General features: G+C 41.4%; 2 protein-coding genes across 4 annotated transcripts in view; one reads left to right on the forward strand and one right to left on the reverse strand.

Annotated features, from left to right (window-relative positions):
* LOC139120282 (sperm microtubule associated protein 2-like) overlaps positions 1-7,691 on the reverse strand; it is a 35,717-nt gene extending 28,026 nt beyond the window's left edge. Inside the window, exons 1-2 of one of the 3 annotated variants that reach the window (XM_070684571.1) lie at positions 7,618-7,691; positions 5,742-5,825 (exon numbers count right to left, since the gene is read on the reverse strand). Coding sequence is in view for 1 of the 3 variants with exons in the window: in XM_070684568.1 (XP_070540669.1) it covers positions 3,699-3,714 (16 nt within the window). In the remaining 2 variants the exon portion in view is untranslated. Of the gene's footprint in view, positions 1-3,245; positions 3,544-3,698; positions 3,878-5,741; positions 5,826-7,617 lie in introns of those variants that run through there. The other 2 variants (XM_070684568.1, XM_070684570.1) reach the window with 2 other exon arrangements.
* Positions 7,692-13,490: 5,799 nt separating this feature from the next.
* On the forward strand, positions 13,491-24,234 carry LOC139120283 (fibroblast growth factor 1-like). Its single transcript, XM_070684572.1, has 3 exons — positions 13,491-14,629; positions 20,993-21,096; positions 23,207-24,234. The coding sequence occupies exons 1-3, from the start codon at positions 14,317-14,319 to the stop codon at positions 23,405-23,407; spliced, it is 618 nt and encodes a 205-aa protein (XP_070540673.1). The 5' UTR covers positions 13,491-14,316; the 3' UTR covers positions 23,408-24,234.
* The last annotated feature ends 206 nt before the right edge of the window (positions 24,235-24,440 follow it).

The raw sequence follows: 24,440 nt of genomic DNA on the forward strand, positions 1-24,440 counted from the left end.
TAATGCTGGCTGGCATCTTGATGCATGCTGACAAGACAAGTATAAGTGGCAATAAATACATAACTGTTCTATTTTCAGGCAGAACTGGAAAACCAAGCAACGAAATAAGTCTATTGGTTATTGCAGCAAAATGCAAGCTTTACACTCGTCACACTATGCATCGATGTGGTTTTAATTCAGAGTTGGCTTCCATATTTTATCTTATCTTAGCTAAAACACACACACACACACAAAACAAACAAAAACGTGATGTTATCACGTTAATTTTTTGTGCTTAGTTGTAACTCTCAGGAAATATTGAAGAGTCTGACTCTAATGTAAAAAAACTTTTATGTTATTCATTGGTTTTAATGTATCAATGTACTATGATTGATAACTGAGGGACTGATTTTGCCGCCTTCACCATCTTGCAAATTACACCCCCATTTTTGTGCCATTGGCTCAAATTTGCCACCAGATAATAATAGGATTGTCTAAACCATGGTGTGAATGGGTTGACTGAGATGACTGGACCTCTATAAAGAGTATGGACCTCTATAAAGAGTATGACAAATGAAAAATCTGTTGCCTAGAGGCTTCAACGTCTTGTACATTATCTGAGTTGAAAGATTAAGCATTGGCTAGCCAATTGTCAAAGATGTTCACATTCATTTCACTCGGCGCTGATATCAAACTAAAAGTATGTTACTTTATCTTTGTGAATAATTCAAAAAAAAAAATATACACCGAAGGCAAGTCTTTTGGAGCTGGAAAACTAGTCAGGCACTCAAATTTTTTAAGTATGATCACTTGTCATGAGTCATATTCTGATCAAGTACTAGTGAAGGTCATTGACTTCTAGTCTAAGGGTCTGTGCCCATTGGCGGCACTGTGTACGAGCATGTTGCCATGGTAACCAGGCAGTGATGTCGTAAAATGCCAGGCATGTCCCCAGGGTGTTAGGAGATGGCTTTAATTTTAACACCTCCAACTGATTTACGATAGCTTTTAGCACCTATACTATGGTTTACACAGCAATTGTTTCAGAGTGACTAGTCTGGGCTATCACCATTGTACTTCACAGTGGGTAGTTCAGAATTGAGTATGACAAAAAAAAATACCACTTGTACCTTATATAATATTTCAGGCTATTTCCTTCCTTAGCACATTAGAATGACTCAACTACAATATATTCTGGGGCACAAATAAATTTAAAGATAATTTGAAAAGCAGAACCTGCCCCTTTAAGTTATTCCAGAGAATACTTTAATATGACATTCTTTCCCAAAATTAACCTTAACCCTTGGAGTGCTGTAATTTTTTCCCGCCAAAATTTCAGTGCAACATTTTACCAATTTTTAAATTTTTTCAGTAATTTTTTTGATAATTTGGACCAAATGGATATCACATTTCATTGGCTAACGTTTTTATCAATATTTTGTCAAAAATCAGAAAAAAATTCACTGGGTATATTTTATAAAGGTGACAAAAATTGACTTTAGCGCTCATAGTTTACTGGTTATGAACAAATCATAATTGCTGAAAGTCAGAAATATTTGCATTGGGCATCACATTTCAAACCGCCACTAAAAATGTTTTAAATCTACTGTAACAACATTTTTTTCAGAGTTCCCTGCTGTGATTTGGTAGCAACTGCAGATAAACTTTGGAAATGACAAAAGTTGAATATTAGAATATTGTCCCCTTTGAAAATGTTAAATAATAAAGATTTGCCAGGATTTTTTTGACAATTTCATGTCCTCATTAATTATATTTTCCTGTTTTTCTAAAACAATGCCAATTACTGGCAGGCATCCAACAAACGGATATCTATTTTTCAAAGTTAGCTGCAGTAGATATGTTTGAACAGTGTTTCATAAATTAATTATCCAATATCAATTTTTCGTCACAAACTTGAGAGTCTCAAGATCAACCAACAATTTGGGCAAAAGCACAAACTTATTTATCCTATACCAGTCAACATTGGTCTCCAAATAAACACTGTAGTTCAAATTTGCAGTATGCTGTAAAAAAGCTACCGTCTCTACTTTTCAATAAAACGCTGTTTTCCTTTCGGCTTTTCCATGGGTCAGTGGAAACTTCCAATTATTTCAGTGTTTGTTTTGACTTCTTCCACAGCTTCGTGTTGCCATATACATGCCTTGTGTCTCACAGTTTTGTGCGATAACCTTTGCTGACCAGACAGTGTTAAATGACACTCTCATGGTAGGGAAGGTAGATGTTTATGGCGCGCCCGATCAAGTGGAACTTTTAACTCCCTCTCTTTTCATTCTGTGGCAATTTGTACAGAATTTGTGTTATCAATAGTTGTCGACCGTTTTACAAACGATAATTGCGCCGCGTGTAGACAATTTAACACAAAATGGATAGCAGTTACAGGGACTGATGTGTAATTTTTTTAAAAAGTCGAATTAGGCCCCTATATCGTCAAATGCAGTGACATGTACTGGTATGCGGTGCTGTAATTCCGACACATTCTTTCCCTGTGTGTTCAGTATTCAGCGCATTGTGGCCTCCTTTTCCTAAAGTATTCGGTTCTGTTTCTCGTCAGAGAATTCAGCTACGTCAAAAGTGAGGTTTACAACTGGATGAAGGCGAATGCACTTTACTGTAAATCACAACGGATTCGATCAAGCATGTATTAATCGAAAGCTCTTGTTATGCAACAATTCTCAACCCAACTGGGACGCGGGGACGCACACTGTATTGACGTCCTTCCATCCTGAACAATATCGTCCAGAATGGCAATGGTCACGCCGTGCACAGGTTTACCACGGGATGTCGGGTTGTATTCTCAATTGACGATATTTAAAACCGTATCACGATATCACCGCAATTGTTAAAAGCAACTGCAGGTGATCGACGGGCCAGTGTGCGATTACAGCCCGCGCGATCAAACTGTCTGTCGCTGCCGGGCCTGGCGACTTGCGTGTGTGCTAGGTAACAGCCGCATGTCAAAACTCTTCGCAAATATTTGTACCCTTGAACTCGTCGGTGTCGTGTGACCTTGTTTGATAGTGACTGTGTAATATGGGAAACGACGATAAAACAAAATAATCTGAATAAAATCGTCTCATGTACTCCTAGCCGGCCGACCGACCAAGTGACACCAAAACATTGCAACATGGCGGAGAGTGTAACTATATGTTTTGGCAAACTGCTTTCAAGTTAACTTTCAGACTTGCCTGTTACATACTCTTCCTTGTAACTCTTGCTGACTAAAATCGCTATGTGAAAGTCATTACCTGGTGTCCTTCGTTCTTATAGAGCTTGCCCTTGCCCCCGACTCGCAGCGCAAAGGGAACAAGTTTAGCTCTCCAGACGCCTTTCACCGGACAAGGGCTTCCCGCCGACTGGCTGCAGCACACAGACCGGTGCCATGCGACGGTGCCATAGGTCACGACACCTTCGCTCTATATTTTTAAACTCCTGGGCCAATGACTTCACAATTAGTAACGTATTCAAAGTGCCGACATTGTAGGGAAAAATTCTCCGAAGCTGCTATAGCTTGAGGGATTGTAGAAAACAATGCGAAGTTAGCCTGTTTGCATAGCAGCAAATGTTCTCTTGACATTGTGCGCGTAGCCGCAAGGGTTGTAGGACAGCCGACCCGTATCGTGCTCCTGCATAAATTTCCACCTGGATTGCAAATATGATGAATGAAATTAATAATTTTGGGAAATAAATTGATAACTTACCCTGTGTCATCGCCATGGATACTTTATTTGAATTTGACGTTGTATTTGGGCGAACTTCGGGCCGGTTTTGTGAGGCCCCCACCAGCTGCAGCTGTCCACTGCGGAAACTGGTATTGCTAATAGCTACCGAATTACTTATCGTTCCAGGCGTTCGAAAGTTTGAGGCCAGGCGCGCCAGAGAAAGCTTCACATGGTTACGTGTGCCTAGTAACAATATGCTAATTTGTTCATCACGTGATTTTGTTTCTACATTTTCTTTTGCGCCATTTGCTTTCAAGGACGCTGGGCCTGGACAGGTAAACGATATCTAAACAAGGGTAAAATTAATATGACCCGGATATCAAGTAAAGTTAAAATAATATGAGTGTATCTATATTTCTGAACATGGTTTGCTAAATTTATTGGATTGGTTTTCCTTGAGGAGGGTACAGGCCGGGTCAAAGTTTGCCACTCAATAGTCTGGTATAACTAGTTAGGGTGAATACCCGGACGATCTTCACAAAAATGTCAATTTAACTAATTGTAGATATCTAGAGGTTCTCTTACAAGACAAACCGAGGGCCGTACAGTCTTCGGGCTACATGCAATAGTCCCTAAATACTGTGACTTCCAGCTGCTTCAAACCACCACTCTGTTTAACCACTCATGTTTGCACTGTTCAGCATCGATCGATATCCTACTGTGCAGTGGTCACCGGGTCACGTGCTATGCTCCGGCCAGAATACAGAGAATGGGTGATGGAATCGACTGGTCGTCTCAACTTTAAGTAGTCGTTTGGAAAGGAAACCGTTTATACTCCGACATATCGTGATGATGTAGCGTATAAAGATGTGTGGTGTGTGTGTGTGTGTGTGTGTGTGTGTGTGAGAGAGAGAGAGAGAGAGAGAGAGAGAGAGAGAGAGAGAGGAGAGAGAGAGAGAGAGAGAGAGAGGCTGGGGTTGAATTATTTTGGTGTAGGTGAACGTCCACGGAAAAAGAAAAGGCGACATGGTCCAAACGGCAACTTTTGAAAACAGGTTGACTCCGATCCTGTAACCTCACCCCCCCAAAAAAAGCAATGTTAAATGCAAAGAAAATATATGCAAGGCATCGTTTTACGTTATAGGACTACGCTGTGTATGGATGAATTATCATCTATGTAGAGGTTGATTTCAGATACAGCGATGATAGCGTGAAAATATTAAAAAACGGTCCAGGACGCTTCATCAAAGGAATTTGTTAATTTTATTCACGATATCAAAATTGACGGCGGGTGCAAGATTCTGATGACTTCTAATTACTACATAACCCGACGAGGGCTATAAGTGTATTCATGCTATTGAAATCCTCAACAGAGAGTCCAATGTTACGTGGGGTTGTTTATTGGCGAATCACTGAAGGGATTACTATCGAGAGATTTGAAATGTGTAGCCGAACTGAATGATAAGATTTGCAAGTCATGCCATATAGTGCAGCAATGGTACATGTAGGCCTCGCAAATATAATTGCTGTATCTCCATCAATGACAGCTGCGTATAAGGTATTCCCTTTTGTTTTACTCCATATATTTCCATGAAGGGAGAGAACTGAATTCCAAAACTGAAGAACGGTAGATTACAAAGGAGTACTTCAAGTTCACGTACCTTACAGGCGTAGTGTACAATATGTAGGCTGTCTTGTAGTATTAACTGACAACAATTAATGTACGACTGAACCCAACATTCAAATTTTACCTCTACAGTAACTTGTAACTTTAACATCTAATTATAACGTAATTATCCATATAATAATTGTAGTTTTTTGTCCACTTTCTACAACAAAGTACATATGTCAATGTGGTCTATCAGTGTGCGCCATCGCCATAGTGTGCATTTGTTATCGTTGACATTGATTTCATACACAATCAATCTTAACAAGGTGAGTACCGTGTATAATTTCAACACGCTGTTGGAAGTGAACCTAGCTGACACGTGCAAACAAGAAAGCAGAAAAGTGCCAAATGTAACAAGTTACAGGGCCTTTTAACATGTAATCGACCATGCATTTTTACCAGAATTTTCATACCGTATATGTTTCATGTTTTGCTTGATGAAGATCATCCTTTCTGTATGGCGAATGAGAAGGTAACTATCACTTTGTCGAGGATACCTGTGAGAAAGGAATAAAATGATATCTTTACTAAACAACGAAACTTATTTTAGTGTCAGCGATTTGTTTCTTTTTACAGTAAAAACCACTCTAATCCTTTCATTTACCAAATATAACATCCAGTAAACCACAAACAGGGTCAGCTCTATCCAAATATCAAAGTAGGGCGATTCCTCGCCAATCAACCTTCCCTGATGAGCAGAAAAAAACTGAACTCGCTAGTCCCTCAGAGTACCAACTTTTGCAATTCTTTATATAACGTGTCATCTATATGAAGACGACTTGTTTTGGGGAACTTGATGTTTTTGGAAAGGCCCGGGGGTAGGTGGTACGTCTGATATAATGTGAATCGCCTTGGATTGGTGGAGAGCCTTGATCTTACAACCTAACCAAGTTGACTGAATATGACTTCAAACTTCCAGAGAGAACTGTTGATAGTATAATTTTGAATAAAATCCTCCCAATGATACCTGCATGTAGTCCCTTGTTTTTACCTAACCAGGTTTGAATAACGCATATATTCTGACGGTGAAATATTCGCACTATTCGTTCAGCTAATGTGTTGTTGCCCCTCTTTTCCCACCCCCACCCCCCAGTTTGCGATCGGCGGTGCGGTGTACGTGTAAATTGCTCAGCGCGTACATTTCATGTACGGTTTTATAAGCCCTTGTGGACAACCACCTGTTGATTTGTAGAGCGCCAGCAGGTGTTCAATCGCACATTTTCTTTTGACCCCCTGATCATGTTTCACCACACTCTAAGCGAAAAAATGAGTATCCAACCATCAAAATTTAGAAGCATGAACATTGTGACTTTTATCAGTGGCATTGAATACCCCTTACAAATTTTCCTCCGGTATAAAGCATGTAATTAGCCTTGTAGGCGTTTCTGATTTTGTGAATTTACATGTAAGCTACTTTTATCAGCCCTGGTCTTACACAGTAGTAGCGCCGAATGGCATTATGACATTAAAAATAGCATCCAGCGATAAAGCTTAGCAGAATTAGAAGATTAGAAGCCTCGTTATTCTTCAAATTATCACTTGATAAATAATTTTAGCGGTAGTGAAATTTTTGGTCGTCTACATCCGCTCTAAATCACACAACTGGAGTCGAAAACCGTTCTGAACAAGTTTCGCGTGTATTTGCGTTAAACTCGATATTGCTATATAAAGGAATGACCGCGCACATATTGTTTATACGGATAACACATTTCCTCCAAATGGCGGAAAGCGTATTTCCGAAGAACGTCGCGCAGTGCCCGTTGCCATGACGACGCTCTTGGCGGTTTGCGAGATCCGGTACTCGAAACCATGACATCAGCGATGCTTTGTTTTCCTGACTGGCTGAACACATTAATTTGCGTTCAGAATTTCGTCTTGATGTAATGTACATAGCCTAGCGATGGAACAGAGCAATCGCCGCCGTGACACTATACGGTAGTATCAGAGAGACTTTCTGTAGACACACATCCATGCTTTCAGACTTTCTATAAATATGTACCGCGCGAGCTGGAGACTTTAATTCAAGTAGACCCATGGGTGTAATCGTGCCTCTGTTCCCACAAATTGGCAAATTGCTCTGCAGAGTCAATATTCGCCGAGGTGGCGCGTTTTAACGTTCTCTACGTCAAAGGGGAGTTGCGATTCAGAATTGTCTGTTTGTGGGCGATATAGTCGCATTTGAATGTCGTATTGGGGGGTTAAAGTCGGCGTGGTATTGTGTTCATAATGGCCGACTCACAAAAGGGGGGACCCATGCATCGTAGGGTTACGCAACACGGTGTTACTCACCCGACCACTTAAACTGTAAAGATGTGCCGATTCTGTGGATCAACATAACTCACCAATTCCTCGCTTCCTGTTTGTTTCTGCACCGTTCAGACTCAGCTACAAAGTCGCTGACTCAGTTACTTTTACCCCGTAGAACGTGACTGGGTGAGAGAAAGGGAATAAAACGTTTTCATTTCAACGATCCAAAATTGTACAGAATAACGACAGAGCATCCTATTTAGGATAAAAGCGTGCTTTTTACTGCAATTTACTGCCGTAGGGACGAGAATGACTAATGGAAAAAGGACATTCAAGGATTTCGTTGGAGTATTGTCTAAATTCATAATGCCAGTCTAATTAACGAATCAATCACCTAGTCAACATATTTTATCTGACCCTGTGCGATAGTACTTTGTCATGGTGCATTAAAGGCCTTGTCACAATCTCACTGTGTCATGTTCTCAGTGGTTTTACATATATTCTCTCGGTTAGTTTATTCCCCTTTAATAATAAGCGATTCCCTCTCTGATGTCGTTGCTCGCCATCTTTACTGGGTGCAAGATACTGTCTGCGGTGCAAGTTATATCAGTCAACCGGACTATTGGTCCTACCTATCACGTGCATCAGTGTGTAGTATGCCTAGCTGTTTGGTTGTCCGACCTGCCTGACTATGTCCGTCTATAAGCCTATCTGTATGCATTATATCGTATGCCAGCCATCCAATATCCTCCAGAAATCCGATACCATTTTTCCGAATTCGCATTTTATAGAAACGTGATGTTACAAAGAAGCCGTCTGTCAACACACAGTGGCAATAACACCCCCGTCCGCCACCGCCCCACAGTATCACCTTAAACTCAACTTGCCTATGGTGGTGGTGTGGACGAACGGAGATTGGCACCACTCTATCGTGTGTCAGATTGCACTGCAGTTTGACATGGGACATCGAAAACCGCTGCAGAATCATGTTCAGATGATCATGACAAAGTGTCTTCCTTGTACAATGACGCATCTTCCCCGCGGTGTTCTATCGGTGTGGATGGGCACCGTATTTGTAAAATGCCGTTGTATATGACTGACACGAACCCCCATAACATTTAATATATCGATGAAACGCTACACTTACGGCATTAGCATAGCATCACACTTAATTAACCACCGCAAATTGCAGAGTCAGTTCACATTTTACTCGTTTTACGTTCGGTTGGAAAGACAAGATACTGCGCCGACGTGACACGCATAGAATTCCCGCGGCACGGCGGTCTCGTCCAATCCGTACGCGACGCGAGTCGCCCCGTCGTTGAAATGCATCGCAGATGAAAGCCCGATAATACAAGTAATTCGATACGCCGGGCAAATATCATTACTCTAATGGCGTGCAGATGTAAGGGCAGGTATATCGGCTGACGCAAAAATAGAAATAAAACGACCCACAGCTATACGTTGGGGGAATTTGTAGAACTACCTACCAAAAAAGGTAAGGTCTGTATAGTCAGCGAGATATTTATCTCCATCATCCAGGGCAATCGAATCGATTACGGGTGACAATGCCTGACTAACGGTATAGGAACACTTAATTCACTTGCGGATGTGAATCAGTTTCTCGGTCGAACTAGGGAAAACTCTTAGTTTCTTTGAAAGTTATAACTTCTTCGTTTTAATTGTTTCTCGTATCAATTTTACTCTACCGTGAGTTTGGATAACCGTGCTCGTAAGGAGCAATGGTCCTGAAATATTCAAGGTGTAAAATGAGTGAAATCTTGTCCGGTACAACGCCGCGTCAGTTCAGATGCGTACCTCTAAAAGAGCACATGCTCACAAAATTCATTTCGCGGAATAATTTTTACCATTATCAACTTTTGATCTCATAAACCGTGATTTTTAAAACTAACACGGCATACCGAATTTGGATCAACATATACACATATGTACACTTAATTTGGTTCAGGCTATCTTGCACGTATCCAAACTACTACGAGAACCAATTTGTTCCTAGGAAGAAGTTTATATGTAAGTTGTGTATCGGAGTCCTTCGTGCATTGCTCCAGAATATTTATTTAATGATGAGAGTATAAGTACAACTGAGGAGGTGTGGTCCCTGAAGGCGCGTTATTCGGTTGCGTTCCTACGCCATGGGTCCTGAAAGCACATCTCCCGGATTTTAATGAATGCCTTCGCCAGTTTTTCTCCAGGCTTATGGATTTTCGCTGATCTTGTTATTGTCCCTGGAGAATGGCAGAAATGGGCGCTCGAATCTATTGATGACAATTTATAAATTTCATTTGCCTGTGGATGCGAGTAAATTGGTCATTTTTCCTAGCCGGGGATGTTATTAAATGCTTTTATTGATAAATAATGCACAGCTTTCGATAACACCGCGACTTCGCCGTTCTCAGCATTGTCGACGCAACTGACTGCATACTCTTGCATTATCGCAGGCAAGACTCTACCCGCTAGCCCAATCACAAGTTCGTCCGGTTGCAAACTCGGTATATGTGACGATTTTTAACTCCAGGACTAAGAAAACTGTCAAGAATTTGTCGGATGTAGGATGACCTTGGGAAGATAGCACTGCCAGGCACTGTAGAATGCCGCAAGTGCTTGAGTCGACCTGAAGAAGGACAAGTTCTCCTAAATAAACCTCTGTCACTGAAATACGCCATGAGTTTGCTACAGACGGAAACCATTGCAAATGCGAGACCGTGGTCTTTTGCACCCAAGCTTGGCACCTGGAAAGGTAATTTTTCCGGGAAGTTGGGGGTGGGGGGTGCTGGTCCCTGCATTTCACGAGACGTTTTATAACATTCAAAGAAGGGTCACTTGATTTCATGCGTTAATGATGGGGTGACTCACCGTCTGCAGGCAAGGAGAAGGGGGCCCGGAGGGTCAGCAAGGACCATAAAGTCATTCAAAGGGAGGGAGGGTCAGCATTTTAATGCATCCTGTATCTGCAGCTCTCCCCATTTAGTCTGTCAGGATCCTCAATAAACCATCAACTCAGTGCTACGCTTTGTAAGTTATGTTTTGTGGTCTTAGAAGGTATGGTGCAAGACATTCAAAATTTTCATTTCTGCTCATATTTTCACAGCACCAGAAATGTGCGGTCGCCTGTGCATCGACTGTACTCTGTTTTGGTTCCTACCGAAATTTAGACGCTGTTCTTTCAAGGCATAACGGTAACGTTTGCAGCCTTAAACACAAAAAAGCGTTTGTCTACCTCAGGTACATTCTTGCAAGTGCTCGACACATGAAAACAAAGATCACCATGGGTCACTAAAACTTTCCCATGTGACATGAAACTGACTAGTGAGTGGTATTGTCCAGAATTAATATATATATATATATATATATATATATATATATATATATATATATATATATATATATATAATATATATATATATATTATATGTATGTGTGTGTCTAAACTTGGTAGCTCTATAAACTTCAAGCGGGATACTAGTCAGTCAATTGTTTGCTTCATATTTTATCCCGACCTGACAGAAAAAAAATCCAGACACAATGATGCAGCGGATTTTACGCTGTGAACGATTTCCATGAACGGTCGACTGGTAACATATAACATAACATAATATAGCAGTATCGTCGGGAAAAGAGGATGCAGGCAAGACAAGTGGACGATTGCTGAATGAATTTGTCTTTAAAGAAACGGCTTGGCGGACTGAATGAGAGATCTCGTCTCCGATCTCTGGAATGCCGACGCTTTCTCGGGGGGATTTCGACGCCCATTGTACGGCAAAATCGAGTGTGTGTCTGCATTCGATCCAATTCAAAGCGTGCGGCTAAGAAGTCTGCTCGTGGAATGTCAAATATTACAAGAGATCTCGGTGTGAAAGAAAGGCAGACCTTACTGTGTGGTACCGATGTAACTTTTCAATGAAATATACTGACCACAACAGAATAACCGCCGACCGGCGATTGAATAGGCCCTGGAATTCAGCCGTGTTAGACTTATACCCCCTACCCCGGGAAATGTCCATCATCACAGTCCACATGTTGTTGTGTTTTGCGCCATATTGGTCGTATTATTGCAGCCCCACAGCGAAAATCCTATAATCGGAATACACTTTCGATGAAATTACACAAATTATAGTCCTCTTTGGTTTTGATGCAAAGCATTTCGGTGCAGCAGCATAAGTGTTACTGTATGTGGTTTCAAATAGCAAATAACCCTAGAATCGGAATACAATTTTGACGAAATTACACAATAGCCCTGGTTGGCTTTGATGCAAGGCATTTCGGCAGCATAAGCGTCAGTAAATGCGGTGTCCAACAGCCAATCACGCAGTCGTCACTTTCTTCTCTGGAACTGCTTTGCATCGAAAACCATTGTCTAATGAAGATGTATTTGTTTATTCATTGGTCTCTTAATGACTCGATAGGTGGCATTAGATAAAAGCTACCCCACGCCCCTCTCAAAACAATAATATTCCGGTTTAAGAGTCAGAACAAAACAAGAATAGAAGAATTACGTTGCTCAAGAAGAAGTTACGATTGTTGGAAAGCAAATACTAAGTACCCATATGGCACTTCTTTGGGAATTTGTGCATTACACTTTTTGACGCTTACACAGTTCGTTGAATGATGCTCATTGAGATTACGAGAGCAACACAGAAATGTTACGACCGGAATTAAGTCCGAGCATTAAGAAACGTAAATATGTTCACTTCTTAGCATCAAAAGGGGAACCTTTCCTCTCGACCCGCATCAAATGCTTGTCTCAATCGCACTGGGCCGCACCATGAACAACTTGGGTCAAAGAACTTGGGCCGGACAATGGGTGCAACTGATAGTGTTCATACGTCGGTGGTCTTAAAATGGAAATAAAATGAGAGCAATTTGACCCAGAAAGTCATTGCCTGCACAATCATATTAAAAATAACAAACTGAGATCCGCCCATCAGAGCAACATTCCACGTAGATAACCCGGGTAACACCCTTTGATAAAAATATTTGCAGACGATATCTTGAATATATGGTGCATTTTCTCCTTGTCTCATTTTTTTTTCGATCAAGAATAAGGGTTTGCGTACTTTTTTGAAAACTGTGCTGATTAGAACATATCTGTGTTGGGTTTGTTGAACAATTGGCGAAAAATTGTCGGTATGACTGTGCATGGTATCAAAAAGCTATAATATCTATGATGCAACTGTGGAAAAAGTTAACCGGCTGCCCTTTGCACTTGTGTGGTTATTTTGACAACGGTGCCATCGAGAAATACTGTGCACAACACGCTCGAACACTTGTTTACATACTAGAGAAATTGACATTCAAAAAGGCGGTCAGAAACAGCACAGTTTGTAGTCTTCAGAGGCTTTTGGTTTGGAAGAAGCCCCCCCCCCCCCCCCTCCGTTTCTAGTAGCTTGCTGATGGGTTATGTAAAAATTAAATGCACACGTCCTGTCTTGAACGGGAAGTTTTTAATTTAACCTTCACTCTGGTGCCTCTTTTAACTTCATTGTTTAACATTCCGGCTAGGAGTGGTCGCGTTCTACATTCAGTCGGTTTTAGAACGACTTGTCACGCTTCATTGCCGTTGAAAATAAGACAAAAGCAGATGGTATGCGAGTATTGAAAACGGGGTGTATTAATCTTTCGAATTGTATCCGAGGTTGCGGAATTAAAACACGCCTACTTAGAATCCACTGGCCCATCCTGTCTGACTCGAACGAAGTACACGACGAGAGGGCCTTGAAACACGTTCTTTTGCGTCCATAAATACCAGAGTCGTCAACTAACATGGGAGGGAGAGTTCCCCCTTTCAAAATTTACCTTAAACTGTCGCGTGCTGCTCGCGTGGACAGCGATAGTGTGGCACCTTTGGAGGTCAGACGCAGGTGAACGTTGGTGGTGCTGTACGGACTGTCGCAGCCAAGACTGAGCCGGTACTGGAAACCAGGATTTGAAAAACGAAAAGAGGGAGATCGATTGGCCAATTGCGTTCGGTTGGTATGGTGATCGGAAACCGCACTATGGGTGCCAGTCGGCGTTTCTGGTCACCACGCAGCTCACCAGTCTATCTTCAGTCAGGTGGTCCAACGCCAGCGTCGATCGAGGGAGCATCGAAGTCGCCGGCTGGATACGTACGTATCGCTACCACCGATTTGTGTGCGGGTCTGAGTATTGCATGCATGCAGCGACTAACTCGCATAGTCCCCAGATCATGCTGTTTGCCGCTGTAACCGACGGGAAAACGCCTGGCCACTGACAAAGGGATACCGAGGAGACGGGCGAATAGAGGGACGGAAATGTGCCTTGGTGCATGGGATTTAAGGCTTGTACTGTTCTTTGCAAAGATGGACCCCTGAAAATGCGCTTGCAACAATATTACGATGAAAAGGTGCAGAGGCGACGTGATGAATCAGCCACGCACCTATCATTTTTACTCGTAATCTTCCGGAAGTGCGAGGTCGCAGAAAGAGTCAGAGAGCCTAATCGTGGGTGATACACTCATACGCTGATGAATTATCGAGACCCTATAAAAACCAAGCAATTTCTTACATAAATTCACTTTTCTTGTAAGACAGAACAGAAGAAGTAACCAAGAACCGTCCACCCGAATCGGTAGCGCGCGTTCCACTTTAAAGAAAAACGAGTACTGTGTAATTCCCCGCTGTTCTCTATCAGCGCTTTTGTTTCACGTGTGACTGGTTTCAAAAAAAATCACTGGGATTTCTTCCACTCTTTCTTTGCCGTGTAATGGAGGTGTACATCCCTGCAATAATCGCTCCAGCAGTGATTCTACTTCTGCTCGCCCATTGCAAAAGTGCTGAGGCCGCCGAAATTTACAGACCGCCCAGGACACCGACTGTGCTCTTCGCGGACAGTTCTATATTTGGTTCGGGCGATTTCGAGGAAGCTGAAGTGGCTTCAATGGAACTCGTACTGCCAGTTCGAAACATTCGTGGGCACTCGACCCCGGTTTATGAATTATACAGTCGAACACGCTGGACCCTGCAGATATTGCCTGATGGTAAAGTCGCAGCGACCAAAGCAAAGGATAACGAATATGGTAAGTTGCGGGTTTTTTTGGGGTCATTCATATTTCAGCAGCTATTAAAAGTAATAGCTTGCATTTCCCCACCACTCTCTGTGTAAACTTTATGCGAAAAGAATCGACGTTGCGTCATTTTATTGCAGTTTGCGGTTCGAAGAGATAATTAAATGACAATTAATCAACCAAACAAGAAGCGGGTTATCTGAGGAATGTTGAAACTTGATATTATTCTATGCAATTAGGTCGGGAAAAGGCTCTGCGGATCGGGTCAAAGTTCACGCCATGATGGCATTGGAAACATGTATCATTTGTACAGTTACTTGCCCAGGCTCAAACAAGTTTTAATAGAAATAACTGGGGCCACGTTTTGTTTTACGGGAGGTTAAATTAGGTCTATAACTTATGAACATGTCATCACCATGATTGAAATGGACGCCACCGAGAAGTTATTCTTCAGATCAAATATCTGACGGGTGATTAAATTATCGGGAAATAATTACCGTGCGTACGCCATGGTAAGAGTGTTACAGGCTGCGGGGGAGGATCACGGATTTAGCGAAGTAAATTTAGATTAGAGGAGGAATTCAATTTCAGGGCCAATAGGATTAAGCGTTTTTTTTTTGCACCAACTGTGAAAAAACGAGGGCTGTACGCTTGACTGACTAAAACTTTTGGTTCGCGTTCCCAACGTCTCCACCACTGGACGCTCATTAGTATTCAGAATTTTGTTTTATTCTGTAATGAAGTGGTCTGAATCATTGTCAGAAAGTAAAGCGCGTGTTTTTTTTTCTCTTAGATAAATGAATTTCATTTGAAGCCACTCTGCCACCTTCATTGCCCCACAACAAGTGGGATGAATCATGAGCACTCAGCCGGCGCATGCGCATTGACTCGCCATTCATCGTCTGGGCACTCGCAACCTTTACAATCAATTTGGACCTGTCAGGAGCCCTGGCCCGGGATTTACCTCAGGAAAATAAAAAAAAATTACGTCACCAAAATGACGTCATATATGACTCAGGGTATCAGTCCACGAAGATTGATACCAGGGTAAAAGTTTAACTTGGCACTTTTGAAAATTTTTCGAGAACACACTTTCCCGGGTCTTAAAAGGCGAATCTACCACTCATTGAATGCTTAATGGACCGGCCTGTTTTACATACAATTTTCTTGCCGCTTTCCTGTGAAAATTTCAGTCGGCTATTAATTCAAATATTCTTTCCCTTGCACCGATTTTACGTAACTCTTGACGATGTCCTTATACTGCTGTATTTTCTCCGATCCCTCGGCAAAGTTTACGCTCTCTCGAACACCAAACCGGTCTCTGTATGTTTTCCGACCGTCGCTTCCATTAAAACAATCTCAAGCTCGTAATTCGAAAATTCCATTTCTCTTTCTGGTCTGCTGTCTCTATGTCCCACCTCCTACGATAGTCCTACCCTCCCCCAGGCTTTTAGTCCTCTTCCTTCCCAGCGTAACCCTTAGTCTAGGTGTCTCCACACTTTCATCTCTTCATCTTTTCACTTTGATGGGAAAGGGTTCGAAAACCGTCTCTATCCGGATATTTTGGAGGTCACGTCTTATCTGCAATTAAAGGATCGCTGATGGGGCAAGGGTACCTAACGGCTCAGCCAAGCATAAGTTATATTCATAGTTTTGTTGATGTATTGACCCAGTGGAATTTCATCTAAATTCCCGGCGGCGAGGGGTGTATATGTGCAAAGATGGGGTCCCGCACGATTAAATTAATAACAGTGACCTACATACATGACATAGGGGGCGGTGTATTTCACCTCGCCTTCAAGGAACGCAGGCCGCAATTGTAGGGATAGCGAAACCGACTTTATTGCATTCTCTCGAGTTATGCACGTTTGGTTTTTCTCAATAAACTGACGGTATGTGTTTGTGCTGGATTACGATGTTAGTATCAATTGCAGTTTGGAATGATGACAAGCTTTGATCGCTGTCTCAGTAACACAAACACTCTCACAAATCAGCTATACGTGTCTCAACTATGTCATTCCAGCATATTATGTGACACAACATACGCGAACTTGAAAAAGAAATATTCACAGTATGCCGTAATGGACGCGCGCGACGTACTACACGCTGAAGCCCTAAATTTAGATTACGCGCGGGAGCATAACCGGTGGCAAATCTATGTTTGTTTCGCCACATCGCGCTTTATCGGCCCGCACGGTACTATTAAAGCATCAGCTGTGATACGGTACGGTTTCAGATAGAGCATCATTTTTGACGCCACAACTTCGATATCGCTATTATGACTACCTGATGAAATAAAAAAGCAAATCTCTCGGGTCGATTAAATCTCCACTGGCTCGCCATTATCGGTGTGGTTGCTATAGCGAGGATAAGTGATGGACGCCTCGCATCAACGATTCTTAAAGTGCGTAAATTCTTTATGGATTTAGCACGCGGAAATGGATCGGCAGCCCGTTGATTTATTTCAAAGGAGCTCGGCAGAATCAGCCTGCCGTGGAAGGCCCTCTCTTTCGTCGTTTGTCTCTGCCAAGTACGACACTTGGAAAAAGAAACATACATCTTTGTTGGTGTTCGTCTCAGCGGACAATTCAGCGGCATATGTTATACTCAGTTACTCTAACTTCGCCGGCGTCAGCAGACCCAACACAAACTACACCTGAGTCATGCCTGGAAAATTAGCAACATGAGTAATTGCCGCCAAAATAGTTGATTATTTAACATTTCGTGCCTGCTACCTTAGAAGCACATTAGTCATCAGAAATTTCATAACTTGTCGCATCTCTTCAAATCATAGCTAATTTATGGCGAATATACCCAACACTTTTGCGATCACCAATTAAAGCTTCTGTTATAGGACAGAAACAAGTAAATGGGTACTTTTTAATTTTCTATACTTACGTGCGGCGGACACTTGACATATTTCCCTTTAAAATGCACACACTCGTATTACAACCCTTTTCAGAATTAGAGCGCGAAGCCACTGCAGTGAACTGCAATAAAACTGCTCACACTAATTAGTTTCAGCTGTAGCCAGCTGGCAAAGTCGACAACATTGTATGTCCCATGCAGACAGTTTGTCTGGGGAAGTTGAAATAAAAAAGATTTGTACATGGACCAGTGCATGGTAATGTTACATTGTATCTTAATCTTGAACACAGGGTGCCAATCGTAAACTCTCATTTACAACTCGAGCCTCAGACAGAGCTAGTTTTGCCTTTGTACAAGCAGACTTTTGGTCTTTATCAAGTAGCCTTGTTCAACACCAAAGTGGCCACGGCTACAGCTGAAACTAATTAGTGTAAGCAGTTTTATTGCAGTTCACTGCAGTGGCTTCGCGCTCTAATTCTGAAAAGCGTATTAAAAGGCATTTAACAGAAACATGAGCCACTTGTAAAAGCCCACTGTTGAACGAATCACGAATGAAGATTGCCACGTTTGATTAAATAAACGAAAGAAAAGAAAGGGGGCTTAATTTCGTTTCATTGTCACGCGGCCACATTTGACATTTAGCGCTAATCAGAATGCATCCGATCGTTTCCACGGATCGTGACGACAATCGTCGACGAGCTTGCGAAACGACGACGACGACGCTCGCTGAGAACAGGTGAAAATGAACGCACACATCAGCCTTCCGCACTGTGTGCGTCTTTTGACTTCTTTTATCAGCAATGTGCATCGCTTGAAACGGGAAAATAAAAACAGCAGATATTTCACACAAACGTCAACTGCCAGATAGATGAGATATTTGTTTATCGACAATATAATGTCTATAGGGTCAAAGGTCACATACTGTGGATGCTAACGAATTTTAATTTGCAAAAAGTCATCTGTAACGAAATAAAAACGACATCCCTTGCGGGAGACGACGGTTTTATAGATATCACAGAGATACATTTGTCGATTTGTTTCCATGGCGATCGATGCGCAAAACTGACAGACCATAGATCATTTTGATGGGTGATGAAGAACGTTTCGATCGGCTTACAGAAATAATCCTGAATTCGTCAGGCGCTAGATATTATTTCGTACGTCATTTTTAAAATCCTTTTGTGCTTTATTTTCTGTCACACGGAAGCCCCATGCACAAAATCACGTATTTTTCTATCATGGTCAGATAGATTGTATCAGACGCTGCGAGTGTGATGAAACGAAAAGGCACAAATCGCATTTCCGTGCCATCTATCGATTTCTGGCTGGGCCATTTATTAGCCTGTTTCATTTCTGCCCAGAACAATTACATTTGCCATAGTTGCTAGGCTGAATTCATACAAAGGTGGAGTAACATTTCTGCTTTGGGTTCAATTTATGCATGCACGGCGATTTTCAGAGAAAATTTACTTAAGACATACTCATTTTAGTTTGTTTCTCCTGTGATATCATTCAACACGTTTAAGATAAACGCAATTTTGTTTTTTTATTTTTGCACAGACTCAATATAGTGTCAGTCTTATGGCATGGAAATGAATGAAGTAAATGTAATATCCTGGCAGTCAATAATTCATTGGGTTTCCTTCCTGAGAGTGACCCTTGACCCCCATTGTAAGAACATTGATGTCCCCGCCGCTATCAAAGAACGAGTGCAGTTGAAAATAGACAATCGTAAATACGTAAGCGGTTTTATTTTAGTTTTACTCGAGAAGGAGCGATGAAATTATCAGTTCTACAATCTCTGCAAAAAGCAAATTCAAATCTTATAGAACCAGAAGAAGTTTGATGACGTTCTGAGACGATCCACTTTCTGTTATTGCGGTCATTTTTGTTTCAAAGGACATAGGAAAATGTTCACAAATCTAAATAGCGATTTTACAGAAATAGTAAAGTTGAAAACTTTTATTCGCAGAGTGCGTAATCCGTCAAAAAATTGTTTATTTCTGAACGAACACCTGATGCGTCACGAAGTGAAGTGACGGATCAGTCACATCCACCTCCATGGTAACGATACGCGCTCTAGCCCCTCGAGAATTGACAGCGTCAACTCTCGGCTCCACTGCAACACTCTCGAGAACTCATAACTTCAACTCTCGGCTCCAGCACAATGTTATTAAAATCAGATGTAGGGATTGGCCAGATATATCAGTATTTGAAGTGCTTTCTATGTACACGGTCTCCGTCAGTAACCCCCAAGGGTAAACGTGAGACATCAAAACCATTCAACAATTGAATGTAAAAGGCCAAGAAGGCTTCTACATGTCATTTATAATCAGATTTGATTCAACGCAGTAATTGTCCTTGACGTTCGAATGTTTCAGTATTGGCTGAGAAGAGCCGCTTTTTCCCCCATTGCTCTGGGAAGCACGCGTCATCTCCGAACTATAAAAGTGAAACAAAATCTATCACTGACAACTAGAAGACTGCGACACCTCGTGCCAAAGAGACAGGAACAAATGTAGTAAAATGCTTCTTATTTACATTTCTCCTTACTTTAAGCTCTGATGTCTTTTTTTTCGTTGACAACACTTTTGTCGTTTCATTACACCACTAGTTTCAACATAATTTTGTCGTTAACATTCTATCCTTCCTTCTTATATCACCTTTCCCCTTATAGACATTTACAAAGTCGTCTTCATCTTGGGCGTGACAACTTCAAATTTTGTTGCCTTTGACTATAGTTCAAACATGCCCAGCTCCGGGCACGTTGTGCAAATGTGTGCCTATACTATTGACTACAAATCGTAATGCGTTTAAATTCGATCACGTCCATGGTAATTCATCTGAAATGTCGCACAAAATGTGCAGACACAGTTTTCCGGGTTTACACTGGCGCCAAAACATGAGAAGGGGATAGATAGATAGATAGATAGATAGATAGATAGATAGATAGATAGATAGATAGATAGATAGATAGATAGATAGATAGATAGATAGATAGATAGATAGATAGAAAGATAGATAGATAGATAGATAGATAGATAGACAGAAAGACAGATAGATAGATAGATAGATGGAGATAGTTAAATAGATTGACAGACAGACAGATAGACACACAGACACAGACAAAGATAGAGCAAAATATATCTAGGCAGAAAGTAGGTAGCTAGACAGAGAGATAGAGGCAGGAAGACAGAGAGACACCCAGAGAGACAGACACAGAGGGAAAGTGAGAAAGAATGACATAGAGACACAAAGTTTCAGACAGACAGAAACACTGGGACCTGGAGATGACTCAGGCGAATTTTAAGAAATGCCAGTCTAGTGTGTTTGGTTAATTATTGCGGTTACATTGCAATCATACCCTGGCCACAATTGTGGTTAATAGCGTTCGGTGTGAAGCTAACTAAATGTCAACACACGCACTCCAAATCGATGGACGTGATTCATTTGTGTACAGTGTGCATAATAAAATAATCGTCTTCTGTCTTTTCTTGTTCGTTACAGCAAGGATGCAGTTTGTCACCACCGGTATCGGCATCGTCAGCATAAAAGGCATAGCTACCGGCCGTTTCTTAGCCATGAACGATAAGGGAAGACTTTATACAACAGTAAGCGTCTCTTATTTGATCTAGATGTACAGATATCAATCATACTGGTCCATTTTGGAGTAAAGTAAACCTCAACTCTTAACGATTGCTAAGAAGTGTTAAGAATTCTCGTCCCAAGTTTTTGGCGGGGAAAATAGGTTTGGTTACAAAATTGGTATAGATCACATTAATTTTTCCCGCCATTTTTCTATGCTTGCATTGCTATGGCTATACAGGCCAAATACACGTTGTTGAAAGAGTGAGTTGTATAGGCAGCCTTCTTAAGAAACGAGATGATCCTTGACACAAAACATACCGGTAAAATAATCGTCAAGCGGGACTAATGCCACGAAAACAGTAAGGCGATAAAAAAAAGAAGAGTTACAATCTTCAGGTATTTCACCGCATATGCGATTGATAAATTCAGTTCCGAGTCGGTAGAAAACACCCTTGTGTGTTCGCCGTTAGCAATTTTTGTGATAACATCAATACTTTAATTGCTAACAAACTAAACCCTTTTTGGTAATTATTTTGAAATAGGTTTGGCAAACGTGACCCAGTCGAGTTATACCCCGGGTACATTTTTCGTGCCGTCGTAAAATTCACTCCCTCAATGAAAAAGTAATTGACGCGCTAGTTTCAATATTTTGACCTCATTTTGCAATTTACCGCCGCGACCAGAACTGACAGTTTTATCGACGTGCAAGCAAGCCCTGAGTCACTCTTGCTTTTCATCGTCGATATACTTTGATCGCTGTCATGGCACTTTTTCGCCTTCTTGGCTCAATAGATTCGCAAATGTCGAGGCAGATTCGTGCTCCAAATCAACCTCAACGGATCAACGAAACTTTGCCGCTATAGAAAATCATTCAGCGGCAATTTTCAGCTGCGCTTACATCTATATGCGCGTTGTTCCTTGAGCTCAGTGACGTTCAGTGTTCTTTGTGTAACAGGATTTATAATACTGTGTAGGCACATTATGTTCCCAACGTCACAGGCAAATGTTTGACGCACATGTGCAAAGAAGCGCTTTCGTTTACACTACAGCATTATGGTTCGTAGCGTAAACCCTTTGAGCGCCAAAGTCAATTTTTGTCACCTATATCAAAATATACACCAGTCAATTTTTTTCGAATTTTTACTAAAATTTTGATAAAAATCTAAAACCAATGAAATGTGATGTTCATTAAATCCAAAATTGTCAAAAAAATTACTGAAAAAAAATCACAAAATTTGTAAAATGTTGCACACTATAATTTTGGTGAGAAAAATTACAGCTCTCAAAGGGTTAAGTTGACAACAGTTAGGCCCAGGCTACACAATGTTTAGCTGCTTTTCGCTCGTGCGAATAATCGCTCTTTCGTTCAAGGCGAGAGACCGTCAAAAGACTGCTTTTTATCTGTTAAGGTTTACTGCCCAAGGAATTTCGTAGAATATGATTTTACTAGTCTACATTAAACTACCGATAAAGTGCACAGGTAACTCCAGTATGCACAGACTTCAATCTAGGGTACACCTCAAATATGCATATGGCTGCTAAATTGTTCACCCCACAAAATGATAATAGTAAACGTGTGTACCGATACGCATGCGCTAACAGACACCTTGTATAAGCAATATTGCAGCGTTTCAGACCCAGTATTGCAGTAATTTCTTCACTAGAACGCAAAAATTTCATACCTCGAAACTTTCTATCTTAAAATAAATGCTGCTATTTTGCGTTAAACTTTTAAGTTGAGCATCTCTACGCCACCATCAGTTTATATCATGCCATTTTGCACAAATACAAAATACAAGTGAAACTGTTTCGGACGGAATCAAAGATCCTACGATATTTCTATATCTGTGTAATGCAAAGCAGGAGAAGAATTTCTTGGAAATTTGGGAAAGGGGTCGGTTTCTCAAAACCTAAATCCGTGAGTTTCTCCGAGTGTAGGCCATGTAACCTCTTTAGTTTCACATGCATAAAGACATTTGGCGGAACTAAATTCAATTAGCAACTAAATTTACAGTAATGAGAAATTTCACGCTACATGACGTCGAGTCTTGAATTACAGAACACACACAATATTCTTAATGCAGAGAACAATTTCATCGTTTATTAAATTGAGTCGTCTTTCCCGCTTTTTAGACACTCCTGAATGACGACAACCTCTTCCGAGAAAGCATAGAAGACGGTTACCGCGTCTATGCGTCCGACCATCACCCGGACGAAGAGCCGACGACAGAAGACTGGTACCTCTCCATCGACAGGCGGGGTCGGCCAAAGAAGAGCGAGTACAAGTGCAAGAGCAGTTCGCAGTTTCTCCCGCGACCGGTGAACGTTGCGTGAAGTCAACCGTACGAGGACGCGGGTGATTTTTTTATTTTAAATCATCAGATTGTTCTGATAACAGGGACGAACCTATGAGAAGAAGGAAGGGCCGGGGAGCCTGAATAGGAGCGTGAGAATGAAGGACAAGTGACTCAGAGTCTCCGCCGACGCTGTGTTGGTTTGTCTGGAGGCACGATGGCCCAGTGGAAACTCGGAACAACGACCGTACTGCAATACGCGCGCACAGGCGAGTCCTACCGCACAACAGCGCCAAAAAATCGAAACAGCTATGTCAATCGCCCTGTAACATGAATAACACAAGATATATGACACAGATGCCTGTCCAATCCCGACAGATCATCGGAGAAATATTTATTTTTCCCAAAATGGCAGGTGACTTTAATATTCAATGTTTGTCAAAGAATAATTTGCAAGACATGCCGCTCTCTGTATTAAGTCCAACCTGCCCGGCAAATGTGTTTATGTTTGTTTTGATGGAGGAACTGTATAAACTGTAATATGTCCCTAATAGGGACATGTCCAGACGTGACGTCACGATTTCTATTGCGTCCTGTGATGTCAAACTTTTGAAGTAGTTTTGTTATATATTCTTTAGTGACGTCAGGCACCATGAATATCGTCTTAGACTCCCTAACGTATCGATGTAAAGGTCTTTTGATGAAAATTTTCGGTAATTTTTATTAATTCCCCTTTTTAAATTTGTTACTTTTTATTAACTACCAATAAGACGATTTCACAAAGTTTTTTGTAAGATACAATTGCTATTTATATAGTATCGCATATTTTCTATTCCATAAAGTGTAAATAAATCAAATTAAAATGAGACTGCGTCGTGGTTTTGCTTTGTTCGGTAATGGTTGTGACTTTGTTCGCTAATGGCCATGGAACGACCATTTATAGTATATGCTGCATATAGGATCACGTTGATATTTGTGCACTCCCAGGATATTTATTCCAGTTTTCGGTCAGTGCCGATTCTTGGGCTTATATACATTATATTTCACGGTTCATTGACTATTGTCGCTGTTAG

The sequence above is a fragment of the Ptychodera flava genome, chromosome 20 (genome assembly GCF_041260155.1).
Source record: "Ptychodera flava strain L36383 chromosome 20, AS_Pfla_20210202, whole genome shotgun sequence".
Lineage (NCBI taxonomy): Eukaryota > Metazoa > Hemichordata > Enteropneusta > Ptychoderidae > Ptychodera > Ptychodera flava.

Coding starts and splice junctions, on each gene's coding strand:
- LOC139120283 (XM_070684572.1), top strand. CDS start 14,317: ATGGAGGTGTACATCCCTGCAATAATCGCTCCAGCAGTGATTCTACTT. Junction 14,630..20,992: donor AGCAAAGGATAACGAATATG/GTAAGTTGCGGG, acceptor TGTTCGTTACAG/CAAGGATGCAGTTTGTCACC. Junction 21,097..23,206: donor AGGGAAGACTTTATACAACA/GTAAGCGTCTCT, acceptor CCCGCTTTTTAG/ACACTCCTGAATGACGACAA.